The 22,431-nt window shown below is 37.3% G+C and overlaps 1 protein-coding gene across 5 annotated transcripts in view; it reads left to right on the top strand.

The window, feature by feature from the left end:
* The window catches only part of LOC102684173 (LIM/homeobox protein Lhx2), a 31,381-nt gene extending 10,535 nt beyond the window's left edge, over nt 1-20,846 (top strand). The window contains exons 1-6 of one of the 5 annotated variants that reach the window (XM_015367061.2): nt 1,164-1,955; nt 2,852-2,976; nt 4,863-5,065; nt 5,768-6,150; nt 15,432-15,637; nt 17,115-20,846. In XM_015367061.2, the coding sequence (XP_015222547.1) occupies nt 2,857-2,976; nt 4,863-5,065; nt 5,768-6,150; nt 15,432-15,637; nt 17,115-17,405 (1,203 nt within the window). In that variant the 5' untranslated portion in view covers nt 1,164-1,955; nt 2,852-2,856 and the 3' untranslated portion in view covers nt 17,406-20,846. The other 4 variants (XM_006640705.3, XM_015367062.2, XM_015367058.2 and 1 more) reach the window with 4 other exon arrangements.
* The last annotated feature ends 1,585 nt before the right edge of the window (nt 20,847-22,431 follow it).

Raw genomic sequence — 22,431 nt, 5'->3', positions numbered from 1 at the left:
TATTTAAGATAAAACTATACACAATTGCAGGTGAAACAATTTTTTTCTCCCTACCTACATTCATTAATGAATGAGTTTGTTCAGGTAGAAACGTACCTGGTCCAATTAATGTTAATGTAGCTTCAATTTGTAGTAATTGTATGCCCCGGCCTACAATGCTCTGAAGGGGTGAAAAATAAGAAGGTCCATTCGCCTCCATCACATTTTCTTAAAATACAGTATTAAAATGCCCTTTTCTTTGTTTTCTGTGGCAGTACCTTGGCAAACAGTCTTGTGGGAATGCTTCAGTCTTTTTCATTATCTGTGTGGACAAACTGTAGCTATTAGCATTAGTCAATTGATTGTACAGCGTCACACGCAAACAACACACCAGTTAATTTAGCATCCGCGGGAGCCTAGCCTTTTACAATAAATGCACATCTGATCGAAAAGTATTAAACTTGTGCGCAGGTGCTGATATCTTGTAAATAAAACGTCATACGCAATATTGTCCCATTTGTTTTAAATACCGCACACGCACATCTCTTAAATGAGCGTTGTGTGGCACACGAACAATAGCGAATACACTGAACTGTTATACTGTAGCTGGAACTATGTATGTTTTTAAGAAAATACTTATTTTTGTGGGTATATTATATAACAGGCTTAAACTAAGTAATGAAAAAAATAGCATTATTGCATCGTGCAGCTATTATCGGTGAAATGACAGGTAAGCTATTAATTCAAATTAATAGTTTCCCTGAATTAATCTCAATTAAAAAAATGCAAGGGGTGTGTCTAGACAGGGTCATTGCCATCACTAGTTATTATGTTGGCTTTTTATTTCAGCTGTAGCACTTAAACTGTTTTTAATAATACATGTTGCCGTATTCAGGTGCTCAGTCTTAATCTTTGAATGCAGTTAGTCCTTCCTGACCGAAAGAAGACGGGGGGCTTATTAGTTTTTCCCCCTCCTCGCGGAAAAAAAATCTCGGATTTTACAAATGCCATTACCAGAAGAAGAAAAAAATCTTCGAATTTGCTCCAAAAAACGGCTAGCGCAAGACGTACAAAGGGAACAACCCACATGAAGTTATGTACCTCCTTCCCTCCCCCCCCGTCCCCAACAAACTCCCCTAAAAACAATTGATTGGTCGTGTTATCCGAGACGCTGCCTCCTTACGCCAGCGTAGGGACATTTCCCCCACGCAGAGAAGAATTCAATAACTGCATAACTATGCTGATGCTGTTTTGATCGTTCAATTTTCAATAGACGCTGGACCCGGCGAGGGCAAAGAGAGTGGCTGGACAGTATTACAGTGTTCTCCTGGATGGTATTTCTGCATGTAGACCTGTGCGTAAAAAGCGAGCGCTGGGTCGCATTTCTAAGGTCGGGACCAATGAAGACTTGAGTGTGAGAAATTGGGAAGCCACACCTGTGACGTGCCTACCCGTCCTTTCGTGCAATTGCGCTCTGCTTCTTCTGGGCCACCCAAAACAGACGACTAAACTTGCCATTCGGTTTACCTTCTTGTGCGCGAACGACAAAATAACCGTGCACTTTCCGCCGTTCCGGGGTCCTGAAGAAGACGGGGGGAAGAAAGTGGAGGAACGTCGGGGAGGAACACAGAATTAAGGACCAAAAACCCGAATGGGGGGAGAATGGTTTCACGGAAAGTAGACTTTGACTTTAAATCTGCGGCGTTTCAGCACGTTGCTATAATAAGAATTTGGTGACGTTTGGGAGCCAATAGCAGAGCCGAGGGGGGCGTGACGTAGGGTCCCTGTAGAAAAGGCGCGGAGTGTAGCGCACATCGGGAGACCACAGTTGAGGAATAAGGCTTGGAGACCGCAGCTAATCTTGAAGAGGATTATACAAACTGAATGTATAGACAACTCCTCCTCCTCAATTACTTACACACAGCTCTGCTGGCAGGAGAAAAAACTTCTTAAGAAAACAACAGCTCCTTTAAGAGGTCCGCAGTCTGAGAACCAAGATCTGATACTGCTTTTATGTTTTTTTTTTAAAAAAAATAAGCCTCGATTTAAAAAACACACAAATTTACAGCAAAGTGCGTTGAGCTTTGCATCAGATCAATTTGTGTTTTTTTTTCCTTGCTGCGTTAACGAATTTGCAGCAAAACTAGTGTCTAAGTCAAGAAGATGCGCTCTTCATCTGTACGTCTTTAAGGCTTTGCTTTATTTATTTCTTTTTCCTGTTGTTTCGGGGACATTTCTAGTAACGCCAGAAACCTTTCGTTGCAGTGCTGTCGTGATATTTTTTTTTCAGTTGTGAATGGTTAGATTTTTGTTTTCGTTGAGTGGCCTTTCTCTTGATGTTTATTTCTACCTTATTCGATTCAAAAGTGTGTCCGTAAAACACGTTTTTGATAAGACAGCGAATACTTCTGGAGAGATTCGCGAAATCGGTGCCCTGTTCTGCATCTGTTGTAATTTTTCAGTGCTGACATCTTTTTATTGCCCTCTTCAGTACTCGTTGATTGTAAATTTGCTGCTCCTTTTCCTTTTTTTTCCCGAGCAAGAGAAGAAAACAACTTGTGTTGTGTGCAGCGAAATTTAAACAGTTGCTGAGACAGAACAAAGGCGTATGATAAGCACGGGGGGATTGTGGTGTTAACGAATGCATTGCATTCGTCGTTGCTAAAATTATTTTTAAGCAAACGATGCAAATGGTAAAATACATGTATATATTTCCCCATTTTTATTTCTATTTGCTTGATGTTTTCTGACCTGGGAGTTTGCAATGAAAAGGCAGGACAGAATGAGGTTTGCCGGGGCTAGGTTTGCGTCTTGCGGAAATTTGGGGGTTGCAGATCTGAAGAAAACACGTGTAATTTTCGTCCTTCAGCAGCAAAGATGCTTTTCCACGGCCTCCCCGGAGGCGAGATGCACGGAGTCATTGACGAAATGGACCGAAGAGGAAAAGGCGATTCAGCAGCTATCAGCTCAGCAATAGATATGGGAGAAACCGAAACGGTAGGCGTGTGAGTGTGTGGAGCTGTGGATTAAGGCCGAGGCGACGCTCATTTTAAAAGCACGGAGTTCAGTGAAATTTAGTTTAATTTAATTTAAAAACATACAACATTTAGCAGGCTACAGGGGGGCAGCAAATTATCTGTACCAGTAAGGAACACAGGCTTAATAACGAAGAGGTTTTCTTAGCTGAAAGATAGTTACCCTTATAACACTAGCAGTTGTTGTGAGATAAACTGATTTAGCACTTGGAAAACGCTGCATTCTTCGATTTCGTTTTATTCTTTGATGTGCGTGTGAAAACCTTGCAAATAGGTATCGTTTCAGCAAAAACGATGAGAGAGATGTGTCAGATCACACAGAGAGATAATCAATGTGTATCTTCTTTATGCCTCTTTAAAAGGGAATTACATTTTAATTAGATTTTTGTTTCTTCACGCGGTTACAGGTTTTTCAGATTCGCTCTTAGTCTAATGCGAATTGAACTGATGTGGTCAATTACACTTTTAATTCAAAGCTGAGCCTCACAATATTTAGAAACAAGCGAAGATCCGAGTCTTTGCCCAATTTAGAAGGCAATCTCTTTATATAATCTTAACGAGATTGCTACTAATGGTTATTACAGTAAATTTATGTTCGATATTTTTGATACATATATACAATCATATGAAATGTCCTATGAGAATTAAGGAATTAGACGCATTTTTAATATTTCAGTAACATATCTTTAGAAAAAAAAGGTTAATTATAATTTTGGATTGTTGAAAATTGCAATAACCCGTTTTAATGTTTAAATCCTGTTTTGTTATTTTATCACAGTGCACACTAGGTAAATAGTTGTTCTGCTTCCTGCTTATCAATTGTATGTGAAATGTCCTCAAATTAAGGAAATTATATATTTATTCTAAACATATGCTATAACTGGTCTTTTATAAAATATATTATATTCCCGATCATGGAAATTGCGTGTTATTAGGTGTAGTTTCGTATTTTTGAAATCATACCTATACCTCTTGTTGCTTGTGTTTAGATTAATTTCTGTAATTGGCTGTTTATGATTTTTGACTAAGCACTATGGCAAAAAAAAGTCTATTTTATGTTTATAGTTTAGAATGAGGCCACATTGCATTATGTAATACATGGTTTTGTTAACATTAAATTTTTACTACTTATAACTACCTTTCCCAACTCCACCGTGTGAACATTACCCTGATACAAAAAGACGTTTTTTTTTCATTTTTTAAAACTTGTTTCATTAACTTTGATTTCAGTGTTATGTTACGCGCCTGCTTCATTTACACTAAGCGTTTTGTTTGAGAAACTTACTTTCCGAAAAAATAAATAAATCATTTTCTAGTTGTAGGCATGTTTATGGAGAGATGTCTACCTCTCAAATTATCCTCTGTTTGAGACGCTTTGCTCTACATACTTTGCAAGAGTTCTGCTAAATATGTTAACGGTATAAATTACAGTACAGTGAACTACGTTTTATAGATTTTCATCGTATGAGTCATAAACCGCTCAAAAATGACACAATTTCAGGGCTACAAGTTTTAAACAGTTCGAATTACAGTCATATTATTTTAAGTCACAGACCCTTTTTTCTGTAGCACCACGAATTCGGGAGGATTTTCCTTCTGAGCAACTTACAAGACGTGAGCGATAGCCTTATTTAACGGCCATCCAGCACGACATCGTTTCAAGCAACAGATTGCAGCAGTTTACAATGCGCTAACGAGAGTCTAAAGGTGGCGTGTGTTAAATTTTACGGTTTTTAGGCTTCAATATGTCAAATATTTAACATTGAAAAGAGACAGCGTCGGTTGTTCTGTGTATTATTTTGCACATCTCAGTGGTGTGGGTAAAAGAGTGTTTTCTTTCCTTTTCAGAACATGCCCTCGATAAGTAGCGACCGGGTCGCTCTGTGTGCTGGGTGCGGAGGGAAGATTTCGGACCGTTATTACCTGCTAGCTGTGGACAAACAATGGCACATGCGCTGTTTGAAATGCTGTGAATGTAAACTCAACCTGGAATCCGAGCTCACCTGTTTTAGCAAAGACGGCAGCATTTACTGCAAAGAGGATTATTATAGGTAAAGTTAATTTCGAAATCCTATTATTTGAGATGACTTCACACTCGACTACAGTGCCGACTTGGAAAGCTAAGAATTGGAAACACAGGCGGTCGAAGCCGAGGAGATATTGGAAAGCAACCCAAAATGTAAACCTGATTCATTGATTTGTTCGTGTTTAGGGACGTTAAGAGAGATTTTTGGTAACGGAGATGATCCTATGTCATTACACAGGGGGGGAAAAACATAACTCATTGGGGAGCATTGATATGGGAAGGTAACTGTAACAAGATAATAAAAACAAAAACAAATTTCGTTTGCGATAATTGTCAGAAGGACTACAAAACCTGCCATTTAATGAAATGCACGTGTCTGATAGATGGAAGATATTTTTTAGCCTCGTCTATCTAAATATTGTCTGTACTAAAGTGAGCTTCGAAGCGAAACCTTTTTGGCAGAGGTTGAGATCACCAGGAAACTGTTATTGTTAGAAATGTGGTAAGTGTGCAGCACATCTGATGTCGCCCTGACACCACGAACTCTGGGTAAACTGCTCGGGAGGTTCGGAACAAGTGAACACAGACGTGGGCAGTAGTTTCGTGGTGTCTGGGGGAAGGGTCTGTGCTTTGAATACAGACTTATCCAAACACACTCTGCCTCTCCAAAATGCCAAATTCGTGCAATTTTATGAGTGTTGCTGACACGCAGTCCTTTCTTACACAGGAGGTTTTCGGTGCAAAGGTGTGCCCGGTGCCACCTGGGGATTTCCGCCTCAGAAATGGTGATGAGGGCACGGGATTTGGTGTACCACCTGAACTGCTTCACCTGCACGACTTGCAACAAAATGCTGACCACCGGCGACCACTTTGGCATGAAGGACAACCTGGTCTACTGCCGGCTCCACTTTGAGACACTCATTCAGGGGGAATACCAGGCTCATTTCAATCACACGGATGTAGCTTCGAATAAAGGTGGGGGACTCGGATCAGGGACGGGCAATTCGCTTGGACTGCCCTATTACAACGGCGTGGGTACCGTCCAAAAAGGCCGGCCTAGGAAGAGAAAAAGTCCCGGACCTGGCTCAGATCTAGCCGCTTACAACGCAGGTAGGACACGTTATTGTTTTCTTTTCGGGAGCTTTTTTTTTTTATATACTCGATTTAAGGGAATATGTTTTCTTACAGAATAGCTGAAACTGGACAGCTGAACGAAGTTAAAAACAGGTGGCCAGGGTTCTTGACTTCCAAAGTGCGTAAAGGTGACAAGTCAGTTTAGTGGTAAACATCCTGGCGCGCCAATACAACCCTATTCGAGCCTAATGTTGCCTTTCACATATTTGAAAACTATTCGGGAATGGCTGTCCGGCACAATAATGCATTGCTTTAATATAATTGGATATAATCTTGCGTGCCTTGGTTTTATTTGAACGCGACGTTTTAGAGAACTTAGCGGGCCACCTGTGACTTAGGATAATAACGACACCTTTGAGTTCTGCCGCAAACAGGCAAACACTTCGCAGCGGAATAAAAGTGGTAAATTAAACAAATACGCGTACTGACGTTTTAAACAATCTAGCACATTTCAAAAGAGCCGTTTTTGCTCACAAGAGGTGGGGAATGTTCATTAATATAAAATATCCCTTTAGCAGGAAAGGAATATTGAGCAAAGTTTCTGTTCAAATGTAAAATGAACAGCGATAAAGTGAACATTTATGGCATTAGTGGCCAACATAAATCTATAGAAAAAGCGGTGAGCAGAGATATAGATTTATTTTCCTTTTGACAAAAAATAACAGTAGGTCAGGAATATTGGTGTTTCCAGTTTCTTTTTGTTTTCCATTGGCTGGCCGTTTTCTAGACGTTTATGGATTACAACTATACTGCATCGTGAAACGCCCATTTTAATAAAAAAAACACTCTTTTACAGCAGCTCAGATTAAGAGGCGCTACACTTTCTGCAGCTCGGATTTTCAACATGCGACTCGAGGCTTAATTTGAGTAGCAGGAGCCTGGGGGAGAAAATAAGTAGGCAGTAAAGTATGATCACAGAGGCCGCTGTATATATGAATAAAGCTCCTGAAAATATCCCTAAAGATAAACTGTTATTTTGTTTTCCACCGAGAGAAGGAAATCTGTATATCGATAAAGGAGGAGATGGGTTTGATGCAGTTGTGTGTGGAGATGTGCCACAGTGGATTATGTGATTGCTAATCAGTACACTATGTTCTATTTTGTACGGAAAGCTCATTAAGCGTTTTTATGACACACGTTCATAGTCCGTATTAAAATTGTATTCAATGCAAACAAAACCGCATGATTCAAAGAGAGAAAGAAGTCTTATTTAAAATTAAACCTGGAGTTTTAAACAACGAATATTTACTTACTTTCGTTTGCTAGACTCCCACTCAGATATTATTTTCCAATAACAAAACTTGAATTTTGCGGAAAAATCTTTAAGCCTTTTCATTGCAGTTTTCTAAAGCTCTTCACAACCAAATGTCATTATTTTTTTCATCACACGTTCGTTAGCTAAAACCAAAGTACAATATTGAGTGTCTGGCGGCCAGGCCTTGTGAGAAACATTTTGTTTAAGTTTACCAGTGATTCGTAATAGTAAATGCACTTTCCTTATTCCGCAGAAAAGGAATATCGGGTCAAAAGTCTTGTTAGGGTCTGCTGTATTCTGAGCGAAATTGTGATGCGTCCTGTAATTATTTCATATCTAATCGGTTATTAAATACGGCAGTGTGCATATTGCGGACTCGTGCTAAATATTGTGTCATATTCAGTGTAAGACTGGAAAACAGTATAACCGTACCGTTTTTTAACTTATTGAATGTTGTAAAATTCTGCCTCTGTTAAAATTACAGTATTGTATATCAGAACTGAAAAGAAAATAAACCAATTCGAATTAGATACTTTAACTTGCATTGCATATTACGATGGAAATAATCACTATGTAAATAATTCGAATGTTCTAATTACATTTTGGGGTAATTATCTGAAAGGCTAAGGATTTCCCTTTAAAATGATTGGCTTCGTCTTTCAGACAGAAAGTTGCCTCATTTCAAATGCGGCTCACAGCTAATTTTACCCGTGCTTCTGAATTCAACACCGTAAGAAATACAGCGAGAAAGCGTTCGGTGGACCTCATTGTGCTACTGAAATGTTAAATAATAAAAAAAAAAATCCCTTCTCATTAGTAAGGAAATATCCAAATACGATATAATCTCGATAGTTTGAAATCGTGTAATTCTAAAAAAAAAAGCACTGAAGAAATAAAGATAAACAGTAGCGATCACTAAAATATTTGAAACCAGTACGTCGCTTAAGAATATCTCCATGTATTTTATTTCTCATGAATAGGGGTAGAAGCCCTACACGACTCACCTGAGAGGAGGGCTGGGTTGTAGGGGTGGGGCAAAGGTGGTGTACTGCTTGACTTTAGCGGCCTTCTTGCCGAGATGCTTCGCTGGTCCGAAAACCCAGTTTAATTCATCAAAAAGGGACACACGGAGCACCCAAAGTAGAAAATTCGAGCTCAAATAATTAGCGATGCACAGACCCACCCCCAAAAAAGGATTTCGCGTAGTTTGGTGTCTTTCCTTAATGACTGAGAGCAAAATAAGACAAGAATGTGACGTACTAAGTTTACTGTCTGCTTCACAAGAAATTTTTCACACAGAAGCTATTGTGTTAGCATCATTTAACGTTGAGCAGCGTTTAACCGAACACGCCCGTGAGGCCTGTATTATGTGTAGCTTTGTTAAGAAAATGGTAATACGGTAAAGTCCATTGCTAATACGCTTCCATTCGTGTTTTTGTAAGCACGTTGCGTCGCTTTGTTCGTTACAAAACATTTTTGGAAAGGCAACTTTCTGAAATTAAAACGTGTCAAATGGATGTCTGGAACCGGTGCTCTCATTTATTCTGAATGATAGAGTGGGGTCTGGTTAAGTCTTTCCCCTTTTCGCCAATGGCCAGACGGAACTTTCCCCGTCACCAATATTTCAGAGATTCTGGAGAACTGTAGAGGACTGTTACAAAATGGCAATCCGGAACATGCTACGACCCCCTTCCTCCTCCATAGTTTCAACTCAGATAGGCCCATTCTTGGCCACGCAAGTCCCAGTGTGTCAGGGGAGGCGATCTGGAGAATTTTAGACGAGGATGGAGGCTGACAAGTGGAAAATGGCTCAGATGGAAGCCGGAACTTCAAAAAGACTTCTTTTTTTTTTTTTTAAAAAAAGAGGGCTCCTGTGATCATAATTTCTTTTTCACTTGTTGAATTGCAGTTTGATGGGTTTTTTAGGTCAGTAAATCAATGTCGGGAAGCTTGTTGAACACACGAGCACCTGTACAGAATCCTGAATAAAATACTCCCTCAGAGAATTCGAGAGAAAACCTCCCACAGTCAAGAATATTTTATCCTCTCCCATATGAAGGATTTCGAGATAGCAGCCGTATTATAACGGGCAAGCAGTCGGGGAACTAACGTAGCTACAGAATGTTCATAAAAGAAAGAAAAAAAACGTCCTGAAAACGTTTAGCTTTGATTTCAACTTAGCCTTTAAGGATGTCTTTAGTGCATATCTATAAAACACTATATTGTGCAAATTGTAATAAACATAGACCATGACATTAAATGATAATAAACATAGGCCTATAGCGCCAAAACATTACAAAACGTTAAGCAAACGAGGGCTATTCAGTAGTAAGAATTGCGTTTAGCAGAAACTGAGGCTGGCTTCGTGTACACTCCATTATCACATTATATGATGGTATTGAAGGCAATTCAAATAACAGAAACGACCTTTTGGCACATTGGCTACATGAATGAGTTCTTCAAGCAAAGCAAAAACAAGGAAAGGTCGCAAGTCTGAGTTTGAAAGTCACTTGCAAATTGCAAAGGTAAAAGCTGACGATCAGCGATTACTTTTTTATTTATTTAAGATAAAATAACATATACCATATGTACATATATACAATATATTGTATTTAAATCATATTTAAATACAATAATACATCTAAAGAGGACACCAATTAATATTTCCTTTACTATCAAAGCAGCTTTGCTTTTTAAATGAGGAAAGGCTTTGTTTTAAAAAACACTTTATTAATATATTGGCCTGTTTACTTAGGTGCGAAGCTCCTAGTTGTTAAATATAAACATTATACTTTTAAATGAATAACCCAACTCTTCATTGTTTATTAACTTAAGGAATAAGCCATCTCAGCTACAGTATAATATTATTAAAAATACGCATAGCTATGTTAATTACTGGATAACTGGATGATAACTACAAGTCTCTTGTCAATAAGATCGTTAGTTTGAAACGTTTTGTTATACCGTGCCTGCCTTTAAACCCAGCTGAATACATTTACTTGAAAAGAACAAATACAGATCAAAGTGCTTCTTGCACCTCCATTAGAAAATTAACAGCGAGCGTTTGCTTACTTCTGCATCATTATGTAGTAACTAGCCTTGATGCTAAACACTCAGTAATTGACCAGGCCTATAATTACTGTAGGTATGAGGAAGGCTTGATTTAACTCGCTGTTGCAAGCCGTGTTTTTAGATTTTTTTAACAGTTCGAGCAAATAGGTGCTAGATTTGCCACCACATTAACGAGACTGGCTTCTCTTAACCGAAGTCTTTCAGAAAAAGACAAAGTAAAGGACAGAGGTTGAAACTATTTACATGCTTTGGAGCTCTGCTGTCCCCTTGAGGTACAGATCAGTATGGCATTCTATAGAAAGACATTCGAAGAGCTCAACAGCTCCAGGAGGTACGTCACTGGCTACTCCTAGATGGAAAAAAAAACAGGAATATACTTTGTGTAATCTGTGTAATCGAATTTAAGGTCTTTATTGCGTACTTTTAGCTGCTCTCTCATCAAATGACCTACTTCTTTGCAGACTTACATCTTTCCGTGAGACGATGAACTGCATTAAGTTTTTTTTTTCTTGGTAGTTCGAAAGAAGTATCTCTCCGTGAAACTGTGAGCTGGATAAATTATCACGAAAAAGATTTGGCTTGCTTAACAACAACAACAACAACAACAACAACAACAACAACAACAACAACAACAACAACAAATTAAAGAACAATGTAAATTTACTTTTCCATCTTCAAATGCTCAACAACTTTTCTGGCAGAAGATATTCTCTTATCTCTCCTGTGGATCCGCTAAATGCTCCATCGCTCAATCCACCTGCCCAGATATGTTTTCCACGGGTTTTCAGTGGATACTCTAGGAAGACTGTCATTAAAAAAATGTGTGTGATGTCAATACACATTATTACACACAAAACTTCCATTTGCTATTAAATACCTCGTTATTAGTCTACCTAAACCGCTCATCATTACACCATGATTATGTTAAGTCAATGATAACAGTAATAAAGCGTGCCACAGATTAATGCGATCCTAAATTGTATATTAGAGATTTGGTTATGTCCTTTGCCAGATTAAACGCTTTTCTTTTTAGTCGCGAAAGGGTGTATTTATGTACAGTATGTGGACACGCATATGACACGGAATTATGTTTTAAGAAGAGTTTATTTGCTGAAAATGTTTTTGGTATATTCGATTAATAATAGAGAAAATCCAGATTTTCTGTGGTTCTTTATGTGGGACATTGAATTTATTTAGTTTAATCTTCTGCTGTGTCCGTTGCAGTGTTTAATTTATAATCTTAAATGTTTAAATCGCGACAGTTTTCAGGCTGCCGAAGGTGAAAACTAGTAAGATTTCGCAATGTAATACTTAGTGAACTAAAACTGAAGTATGGTTCACAAATTAAGAAAGCAAACGTTTCCTAATAAGCCATAAACATTACATAAGAAAATTTCCTGCGGTACTTTAAAAATCGTTTAATTAGAATTCTGCTTATGAGGGGCTTAGGCTTATTAATATACTGGAACGTGTAAAAGTAAAAACTATTCCAACCACCTACATACAGTAAAACATCATATCTTTATTATTAAAAATAGCACTCATTACAACCGAAATATCTGGTATTAACAACACGGATTGGATTTGGTCATTTTCAATGAATGTATTGCTCTTTCATTTCGTAACGACTAATTCTTGAGAAATCGAAGTTGTAAAATGCGTTGCTTTATAAAGAACAGGAACAGAAAGAAGCAACGTCAGAAATCGGGTAATATTTAAATATCTTAAATTGTGCCCAGTTTCTAGCAATGCTAAATAAATCATTATGTTTAATAAAATGAGTTTAAAAATAATTCGAACGGGGGCAGAAGTGCAAACTAAACAAAACCATGACTAGTGTAGTAACATTAAAAGCTGCATTGAAAATCAAATTATCACCACTTCATAAACATTGCACTATTGCGCTCCATTTCTTACGAAGTAAAACTGCTATAAACTGAAAAGAAGCATTTTCCCATAACATTTGTCTTCTATGGGCAGTCAACAGAGAATCCTATTGTTTTTAACCTTAAATGTTAAGATGCTCTGACTGTCAGCCCTTCCAGTCCTGATAATGTCTTATTGTACTGTATGTCGGTGGCAGACAGTGCTGGTTGTCAACAATCCATAATCCAGTATATATTACAGGTATCTTGAAATTATCAATGAGTAAATATGTATGTGTGTTTTTTTTTACCAGGCGAAGTATTAGTTACTTGATAGAGATGGGAATTGGAGGACAGGAATTGCTCTCCTCGCTTTGTAACTCCTGCTTTAGAAGTTTCTGAGGAAGCACTAGGCTTCAAGATACCGTGTCTTTTCAAGTTTCACTTTTTAAAATGCACACCGGCAAAATTAATTCTATCCAGCTCAACGTGTACCCTAATGGTAATACGTGTTCTCTTAGAGATTTTGAGTAGCGTCATGTTTAATCAAAAGCAGGTTTTTAACCTCACGATCAATTGGCATCTTATGTTTGACAAGCTAGATTGGTCCAATGGGCAGTAGTGATGGGCATCTTTACTTTTAAATACAGGATATTAACAAAACAAAAAATACATTTTTCACTGATGTTTATACGCCCTAAAACATATCCGAAAGTACTTTTATATATGCTTTTGTTATGGTATTCGTGCATTTTACTGGAATAGTGGATTTTTGTGCTAGGATTGATAATAGAAAGCATTAACAGTCTTTGTTTTTAGAATTGAAGGAGCTAACATTTTTATGAGCGGTGTCATAATCTCTGCATAATCTGAATTAAAGAAACAAAGTAGTTAAAGGCTGTATCAGCCTTTGAGACAAATTAAATAATAATGATTGTCCTCCATACTTATGAATATGTGCATTTTACAGGTACAAAATCATGAACTGAAATTCTGTAACCAGTTTCACAGACAAGACTACTATTTCGCTTATGTAATTTATAACAGAATTCTTCTGACAAAGAACATATGAACCTAGAAATTGGTCAAAAGCTATCATGCGATGATGAGATATCATTGCACTTTGATGAGTTTTAAAAATCATGCTTTCAGCAACACAAGTATTGGCAATAGCCTATGATAATATACACCCTGGAGTATGTAACAATGCAATGGCTATGAAGGCAATTTACCAAAAATACAAGGTGTTTACTTACAAGGTAATTTTAATGAAAATGTACAGTTCTGAATCAGAGGAACTATATACAAGATTAATAAGTAAGAGAAACTGATTAATCCTATAACGTAGTAAAGATAGACTTTTCAAATTGGAATAAAGAATGCGGTTCTGCACCTTGGACAGAATTGGATTATTATGGGTGTGCCTTTGCACAGCCCAGTGACATGAGGAGGAAGAAAGTCTTTGCCTTTACGTAGTGGATTGTTTTCCATTCGACTTTTCTTTTTCATCTCATGTATGTACATTTCCCGGGTCACACGTAGGCATGTTGATTTATATCGTCACTGTAGTCATCAAAGTACACTACATGTGAACTTTCTCAATCAAATATTCTTTAAAAACGTAAATTGCTCATGTTAGTTGTGGGATCCAAGTAATAACATTAATTTTTGTTAACTCCTCTGCATTGTGATGAGTATGTGCAACGCAAACGCTACTCTTCAGTGACTAGCAACACATGGGGTTTGGGAATTTTGGAAAATCTGCCTTTGGAATTAATCCAATATTATGGAGTTTCTTCAAAGCTAATATCAGATATAAATGTTGTCTATGGCTCCAGTAATGAGCTGTTACTCATTAGATATATTATTAGATTGAATTACTTGTTATGGAGAACTAAACGAAACATGAAGAGAACAGATTTAAGAAAAACAGGCCCAAAACAAACACATTTTCAGTTTTTTTTTAACATTCCTAAGGCTTCCATATCAATCCAAGGCACTCTATCCTTGCAGCATAACTTCTCAGTTTACAGTATTCATTGGAGGGGTTCAGATATGGGAAAATGAACACACCACGGTTGGCCTTTCTGGGTTATACTGCAGTGGAGGTGGATTTCTGACAGCAAAATAAAATAAAAACACTGCAAAATGCACTGCAGGAAAACAGTTTTTGGTTAAAATATATAGGGATTTTAAAAGAATCTGAAACAACAAAATTGTGGCCCTGTCTTTTTAGTTGCATACGTGAAGGCTCTGCTTGTGCTCCTGAGGCAAAAATACGACATGAATCAATGAAAATCTGTTCTAGCATACTTATACTGTGTGTTCACTAATACAAGCCATAGTTTGGATGTTTCTACCTTTGATTTTAACCCAATCCGATCTATTAGGCAAATGAGAAACACAAGAGAATGGTTATGTGCATTACTGAAAAGCTTTGTTGAAATAAAATTCATAAAAAATCATCTTTAAGCTACAGTGTTTAGTGCAGTAGTTTGCCCTAACAATGTAGGCGATTCTTAAATCAATTAAATAGTAAAAACAGGAGAGTGGAAATAGACCAGCAACGTGATACTCACAGTTCTGAAAGGACAAATGATTACCATATCGCATAGGATTTGGAACATTAAAGTTTAACCAAATCAAACCAAATATACATTTTGTAACTCCCAGGCATCATTGAGTTTTGAGTGATATAAGGGTAATAAAATGTCATTTTTAAAAAATCATTAGATGAAGAAATGCTATTGACCCCTCCCCATAGTTCAAGTTAAGAATTTCTAATGTTAGCCCTCAAGAGCAATGACGTCTTCAAGTTTTCATTCAAGTCATGCTCCCATTTAACTAATCGAAGCAATTATCATCTGAGCTATTCATCATTAATATGATTTTTAACCACTGATTGAAGACATGCATAAACCCTGAAGGATTAGGCCTGTCCAGTCTAATCCTGTTGCGGTGGACAACAAGATTAGAATCACTGCTCTGCTTGGACTTTTTGCATTCAGCATTAGGACCTGAGAATGAGTTGTTGACCTGCAACACTCTTTATGTTGACTTCCTAGCTCTGAGCTGTAACGAGAACGATGGCGATCACTTGGACCGCGACACACAGTACACCTCAAACCAGAAGACGAAGCGGATGAGGACTTCCTTTAAACATCACCAGCTGAGGACCATGAAATCTTACTTTGCCATTAATCACAACCCCGACGCAAAGGACTTAAAGCAGCTAGCACAAAAAACAGGCCTTACGAAACGAGTTCTACAGGTGAGACCTTAATGTTCAAGCTTCAGGTGTTCTCATTGGGTGTCTGAGTTCTAACGGATGTTTTATTGCAACAGCATCACATGGTCAGGGTCGATCATTATCAATGGCTATTTACAGGTCAGGATATTGATTCACAGAGCAAATGTGTTCACTTGATTGATTTTCAAAAGTTGGTTAAAACTGCGTTAAACGCATTTTGAGTAAATTCACCTATTCACCTTGTGGTTTTACAAATTCTGATTGACAGCATTTCATCCCGCCTTCCTTTTTTATACCTGTATGACTTGATTGTCAGAGATTCTGACTCCCTCTTCTAACGGCGATGACATTACCATTAGTAAAATTACCAACTTTATATAACAGTGTAAATACATTTAAATTGGCAGCCTTGATTATTCTGCTTGTTGTTAAACACGTCTGTTAGCATTCACCCAAATTACCAGGGCTCTGCTGTGTCTTTCGAAGGTAGTTTAAAGTGATATCACTGGAGGCGCTTCAAAATAAAACATGCAAACAGACAACACTTAGGATTTAATTACATAGTAAAGTGTGTACGTGGTATTTATGTATATTATGATTGAGAAAACGTTTACATTAATGAAAGATTTTTTTGACAGTTTGTTAGATGGATAATTTAATTTAATCTTTGAAAGTGTTAGAGAGACGAATCTGTTTTTTTCATTTCCAAATTACGCTGTTAGATTATCAGGGGCTTGAGGAATCTGGAATCCCGAAGATTTTCTGTCTCTTTAGCAAATTAGTCTTTTTGTCAATAGCCAAAGGCTGTGGAGAAGGGAGAAATAGGTCTGGTTAAACCTTATTTGGATCATTTTAAACACTTCTCCCAGGTGACGAGCTTAAAGACATAGAAAACCTGCTGGATTCCTGGACCATGAGACCCAGAGACCCAGAGATGAAACCTCTGGGGCAGCCAGTTCAGACAGAATTTAATATTGGCTGTTTTTCACTAGTGCCTTTTTCAAAAAATCACGAGTAATAAATTAAGACGTGGAGAAGATGGGTAAGAGCAACTTATGAAATGAATTCCAGCTTTGCCATCCTACGGCACATTTTTATTTCTAATATGTAAAAAATGGATGACAAGTGTAAAATCCTGTCCCCTGATACACCGATTTTGCATGGAGACATCCTTTGAAACTGAGAATCGCTCTGAAAGGTTAATCACCTTAATTGCTCACTCAGTTTAAATTAATGCCAAAAATGATATTAGGATTATGCATCCACATCCATTCACATGCTTTACGTCCCCGAATTGGATCTGGAAATCCAGCAAAGTTTCCACACGGAACGGCACACTGAATTAAAGCTTGAAAATGAAACAAACAAACAAACAAACAAACAAACAAACAAATCAATGCAATCGCTGTGCTGCTGGTTCGCTGTATTTCAAATGTGCTTCTTTGTTTCTCCCAGTTCGCTAACAGTTGGAACAATATCACATTGAATTGGTTTACAGGTTTGGTTTCAAAACGCCCGCGCCAAATTCCGACGGAACCTTTTACGACAGGAAAACACGGGGGTTGACAAGGCGTCGGACGGCTCGACGCTGCAGGGAGGGACCCCCTCTGGGCCGGCATCCGAAATCTCCAACGCATCCCTGAGCCCCTCCAGCACCCCCACCACCTTAACGGATCTAACGAATCCGACAATGCCTACTGTGACATCGGTTTTGACATCAGTGCCTGGAAGTCTAGAAGTCCACGAGTCCAGAAGCCCCTCGCAAACAACCCTCACGAGTCTTTTCTGATGTCTTGTCTATTTGCAATTCCTATGGAAATATTAAAGAAAAAGAAACAATCCCTAGTTTTATTCCGAGCCTATTTTAGAAATCTTTGTATGAGTGGCAAACAGCCTTACTGTTTGGTTTTGAGAACTGAAGCAACTCATTTGTTTCCCGCGTGTTTACAGACTGAAGAAGACTGAACTGCTCGATCTTGGATATCTATTTTCCAACACAACATTTGTGTAACTGTACAGTTTTGTGGACTGAGTAAGGGAACCAACCATTAAAGGATTATAATGATGACAATAAAGAGCTGGCAAAATAACAATGTAAACCTAAAGACTGTCATGTGCCTTATAAATCATTTTTGCAGTATGCTTTGAATACTCATACACACTTTCCTTCGGATAATGTTAAAAATAAGATATTATTTCTTTTGAATTCCCCGAAGCGTAAGATTAAGCTTTTTCTTAGACTAGAGACTTCATGTTTGGAGGCCTGCCTGTGTCTGTATGTGTACATTCTTGTCATCCATGGATAAATACTCACACACACTATTTACAAGGATAATTAGTACATAGACGGACTGCAAGATTAAAGGACATCTGGTCACTTAGAACATAAATAATAAATAATTATACTTAAGGTTAATTACATAATACTTATTAATATGTCTGTGTCAAGCACCACACTATCAATCTGCTGATGTTATGCAACTTGATGTCCAACAGGGATGCTCAAACCATTAATATTTTAATACAAAGAACGGCACACCAAATATATTCTCTATAAGAAAAATCTGTGGCTCAGATAGAGCAGCATATTGTAAAGTAAGTGTAGTAAAGATTTTCTCTCTTCCTTCCTTTAACCTTGGGGCTGAGCAAAAGCAGGTATTATAGGTATATTTAAAACAGGTTAACAAAACTTAATATTCACCTTAAATTCTTATCATATTCACTGATATCCGAAGAATTTTACATACTATAAATAAGAACTACAGGTGTAGACGGAGATTAAGGCTAGTGACTTACAGATACAAAGTAGAGTGAACCTTGAGACTTAAGTGCTAAAATCAGACATTTTGTAAATGGTTGTTTGTCAGAATACCAATATAGGAAAAAACGGACACATCTTTATTTAAAAAAACAAAGTGTGCAATGTGTAAGTTATATATATAAATGCCATATTTTGACCATCAGAAACTGTGTACAAATATATTGAGTAAGGCCCCAAAGTTCTGGAACTGTTAAAGATAAAGATTATGTAAATTCGGGGAAGCACAGCTCTCAGATCCAATAATAGCTATGCGTTTGTACTTGTGCGTGTATGTTTGGTTGTATGTTTGTTCACATTCACACACAAAATGACTTTTGTAATCTCACGAAACAAACACGTACATAAAAAACAAAATCAAGAAACAACTAAGTACAATTTGCCATGTAAGAATACATTTGATCATCCATTACTCTTAAAAATCAAAGCCATTAGTTAACCTCTTAGGGTGCCACTAAAAACAAAACAGCCTGACTATTATACAAACTAGAAGTTACAATCTCTATTTAATTAAAAACAAGATTCTGCTTTGTTACGTTTGTTGTTTAATAATAATAAAAAAAAACACTTTCTGTTTCAATACAGCCACTAACACTTGGAATTGTTAGGCTGTTTAATTTGGTTACAGAGAACCTCTACCTTAATTCAAGCAGGGGCATTTTACATCATGCAGACACCGAAATTGAAAATATTGGTCCACTGGTCAGAAGTCATGATACTAAGAGGGACTTTTCTAAAGCCTTCAAGCTTTAAAAAGTGTAGTAAATGGAATTGAATGGACAAAAGGCATGTGACAATTTGCCTGTTTCCTTAGCTGGTCGATAAATAAACAAACTAGATTTTCCTTAACTGCTGATGTTTTATGTAGACATTTGCACCAGTTCCATTTAATTTGAGGTTACTGACTTATTCCTAAAGTAAACGAGTCATCATATTCCTTGGTAACTTTATTGACATTTGCTAAAAAATTAATAACCTCTTCATGATGACAATACCTCAGTAACAAATACCTGAATTAATCTACATACTCAGTTCTGCTCTTTTGTAGTGTTGTCACATTATATTCTAGGGAAGCAACATAACAGAATATTTTCTGTCTCTGCAAAATAAAGGAACGCACACAGTCGTTATTTTTAAAAGAATAGAAAAAAGACACATACTAAACATTTTCATGGCTGTTATAGAATATAGTGTTGTGTTGCATGGAAGTGTTCAGATTATCCATTAATTAATTTCTCCTTGAGCATTGAAGTGTTTTTGATAGAAGCAACTGTCAGACACATAACTGGAAATGGGAATCTTTTATTATTATATTAGAATATCATTATTCACATTACACACACACAACCTGTCGCTTTGTCCAACAGATTACCTCAGTCCAAGAGGCACTATACACTGTTATTTGTTGAATTACAAAACTTGATTTACTTATATTTAAAGAGGACATGCCTTGGAAGACTTCATACAATAATTTACTGCACTGAAATACAGGTATAAAAAAAGTCTACAGAATAACTTCCTATTCCTTTTGCTCAATTGTAAAACTTTCGTCCATATAAAGGATTATGTTTTGTTCACTTAGGTTTTTACGTTTAAATGTTTGCGATTGCCTTGCTGTTTTTTCCTTTGGTGGCAGAAACGTGGAAAAACAGGCTGACAGTGATCTCAAACAGATCTATAAGGAGTCTTTGTAGACAACTAATATTAAACACACAGCAGTAGGCAAGTAGTCCAATATCCGAGTGAAAGCAATGTGTGTGTAAATTGGGAATACCCATATAAATTTGTCCACAACAGTCAATATTTCCTTTTAAGGTTCTGTGGTAATGTCCTGCATTACATGAAAGACATAAAGGAGGATCTTAAAGCATCTTTTATTTCGTATGAAAAATCAGGGATTTTTACTTAGAAAAAAAACATTATAAGACAAGAGTTTATAAAGGGGCAACAGGATTTCATACTTGTATTTAGTAACCTATGCTGTCCACAGTAATTGTTCTATTGCTGTGCTGTTGTCTGGTTGTTTAGAGCTTGCTGGTTTTGAATGCTGTACAATTTTTACTTGGAGGTAATATTGTTTTCCTCACATTCGTGTACAGTTTCACACTTGATGTAAGTAGTCTTCAGTTCTGTTAAAACATAAAAATGAACATTAATATTTCCTTCTGAAGTTTTTTTTTTACTTATTTGTTAAAAACCCAAAGGTAATCTCTGAAAAGCTCAGTCTGTAAAAGGATTTTTTTTTGTCATCCCAAAATGTAGATATGACGTGAAAAAGAAAGAGTCTAACTTAGCTTTAATGTTTAACTGCTATGCCTAAAATGGAGAAAACTGTCCGTATGTCAACATTCAATCAGTGTAATTAATTACAGAATGTCAATTATTTTACTTGCATACCCCTCAAATAAACATAGACCCTTCTCGTCAACAATCTAAGGGTCATTTAATAAAAAAGAGAATAGGGAGGGATGTGAAGAACTTGACAATGAATACATTGAAGTGCTGTAAGGGTTTACTTTCCCACTGTTTTACAACAATAAGGAATTAATTCATTCATTTGGTAAGGTCAAACATGTATCCTGATCATTCTTTGTTCTAGTTACTTCATTGTCCCATTTTGTTCTTCAAGTGCCGTATGAATTCATATTGGATGAAACATTTAAATCGGTAATTTAAATGAATGGTAGCCTCATTCCATTTGAAGGGAAAATCCAAGACACTATTGCATCTGCGTTTGGTAGTAGGATGAAGCAGGGGTTTCAATGGATACTTTCCTATGGTTCAATCCAGGATTATATCATACCTGGAATGTGTTACAAGAAGAAGTCTGGGCGTCCTGCACCTTTTCTTGGGTGTAGCATACAGTAGATCTATGGTTTGGGGTGAACTGGGACTGGTGCATGATGGTCTACAGTATGTTCAGTTGGACTAAATTAGGTGCAACCAAGAGCGAGGTGCATTTCTGGTTTGCCAGCCCATACAGGGAATTTTCAGAGCTCAGTTAAAGGCTTCGTCTAATCTAATGAAGGCTCTTAGAGGAAACAGAATTTGACTTAGGCCATGCCTCAGAGATATTATAGAGATAAGCCATGTGAAAATCTCGTACTATTTGATTATCAGGGTGTGTTGTTTAAGGCAGATAGTGAAGTTTAATGATCCACAAAGGATTCATAAAGTCTGTCCTGTTCAGCAGTCCATAGTAATTTTATCATTTTCTAATATACAATACACAGATATTTGCATGTTATATCAAAACAGACAATATCCAGAAATACTGAAATTGCGGATACTTTGCTTTAGTGAGAACCTTGATTGACTGAAAGTCAAGGTATACTTAACTCATCAAGAACTATCAAAGGATTTTGAGGGGGTGGGGGCATATCAGAAGACATCATCTTATCTTTAAATCCATTGAATAACACTGTGCCATGACAACGATTTATCACAACTCAATATGTATCAACTGGCTTCAGATAAATACAACAGTTTTTAAGCATGACACGCTGTGGAAAAGCATCGCAAAGAAGAACAAATAGTTGAGTACAATGATGTAACGTCACTCCAGGAAAACACAGCTACACAATCAGAGCCAAACACCAAACAGCATCTACCACGATTGGTACCTAGTGGAGAGCCTACTAGAAAAAACCCAGCAGATTCTTCAGGACCAGAGTGTCTGACAAATTCAAAATATGCTGAGAGAACTAAGGAGGAGACAGAGAAACAGCAAAAATAGAAGATCTCTTCTTTTGGACAGGTAGGTTATGAGGGTGGCCAGAGCTGTTGTCCATTTCTCCATGCATAAACTCAAGTTGTGAGTGATGAATTGCAGAACATTACCTTGACCAGCATGCTCCTTCCCAGTGCAGAAATGTTGTTACAACAGTGCATCCTGCCTTATACTAATGGTCCCCATTAGCACCAGGGTTAATCTGTTATTGCCACAGAGCTCAAACCTACAGGGTGCACAGAAGATTAATATAGCTGCACCCTTAAA

This window comes from Lepisosteus oculatus, chromosome 24, assembly GCF_040954835.1.
Source record: "Lepisosteus oculatus isolate fLepOcu1 chromosome 24, fLepOcu1.hap2, whole genome shotgun sequence".
Lineage (NCBI taxonomy): Eukaryota > Metazoa > Chordata > Actinopteri > Semionotiformes > Lepisosteidae > Lepisosteus > Lepisosteus oculatus.
The sequence above is the reverse complement of the archived record's forward strand: the minus strand, read 5'-3'. Positions and strand labels throughout refer to the sequence as shown.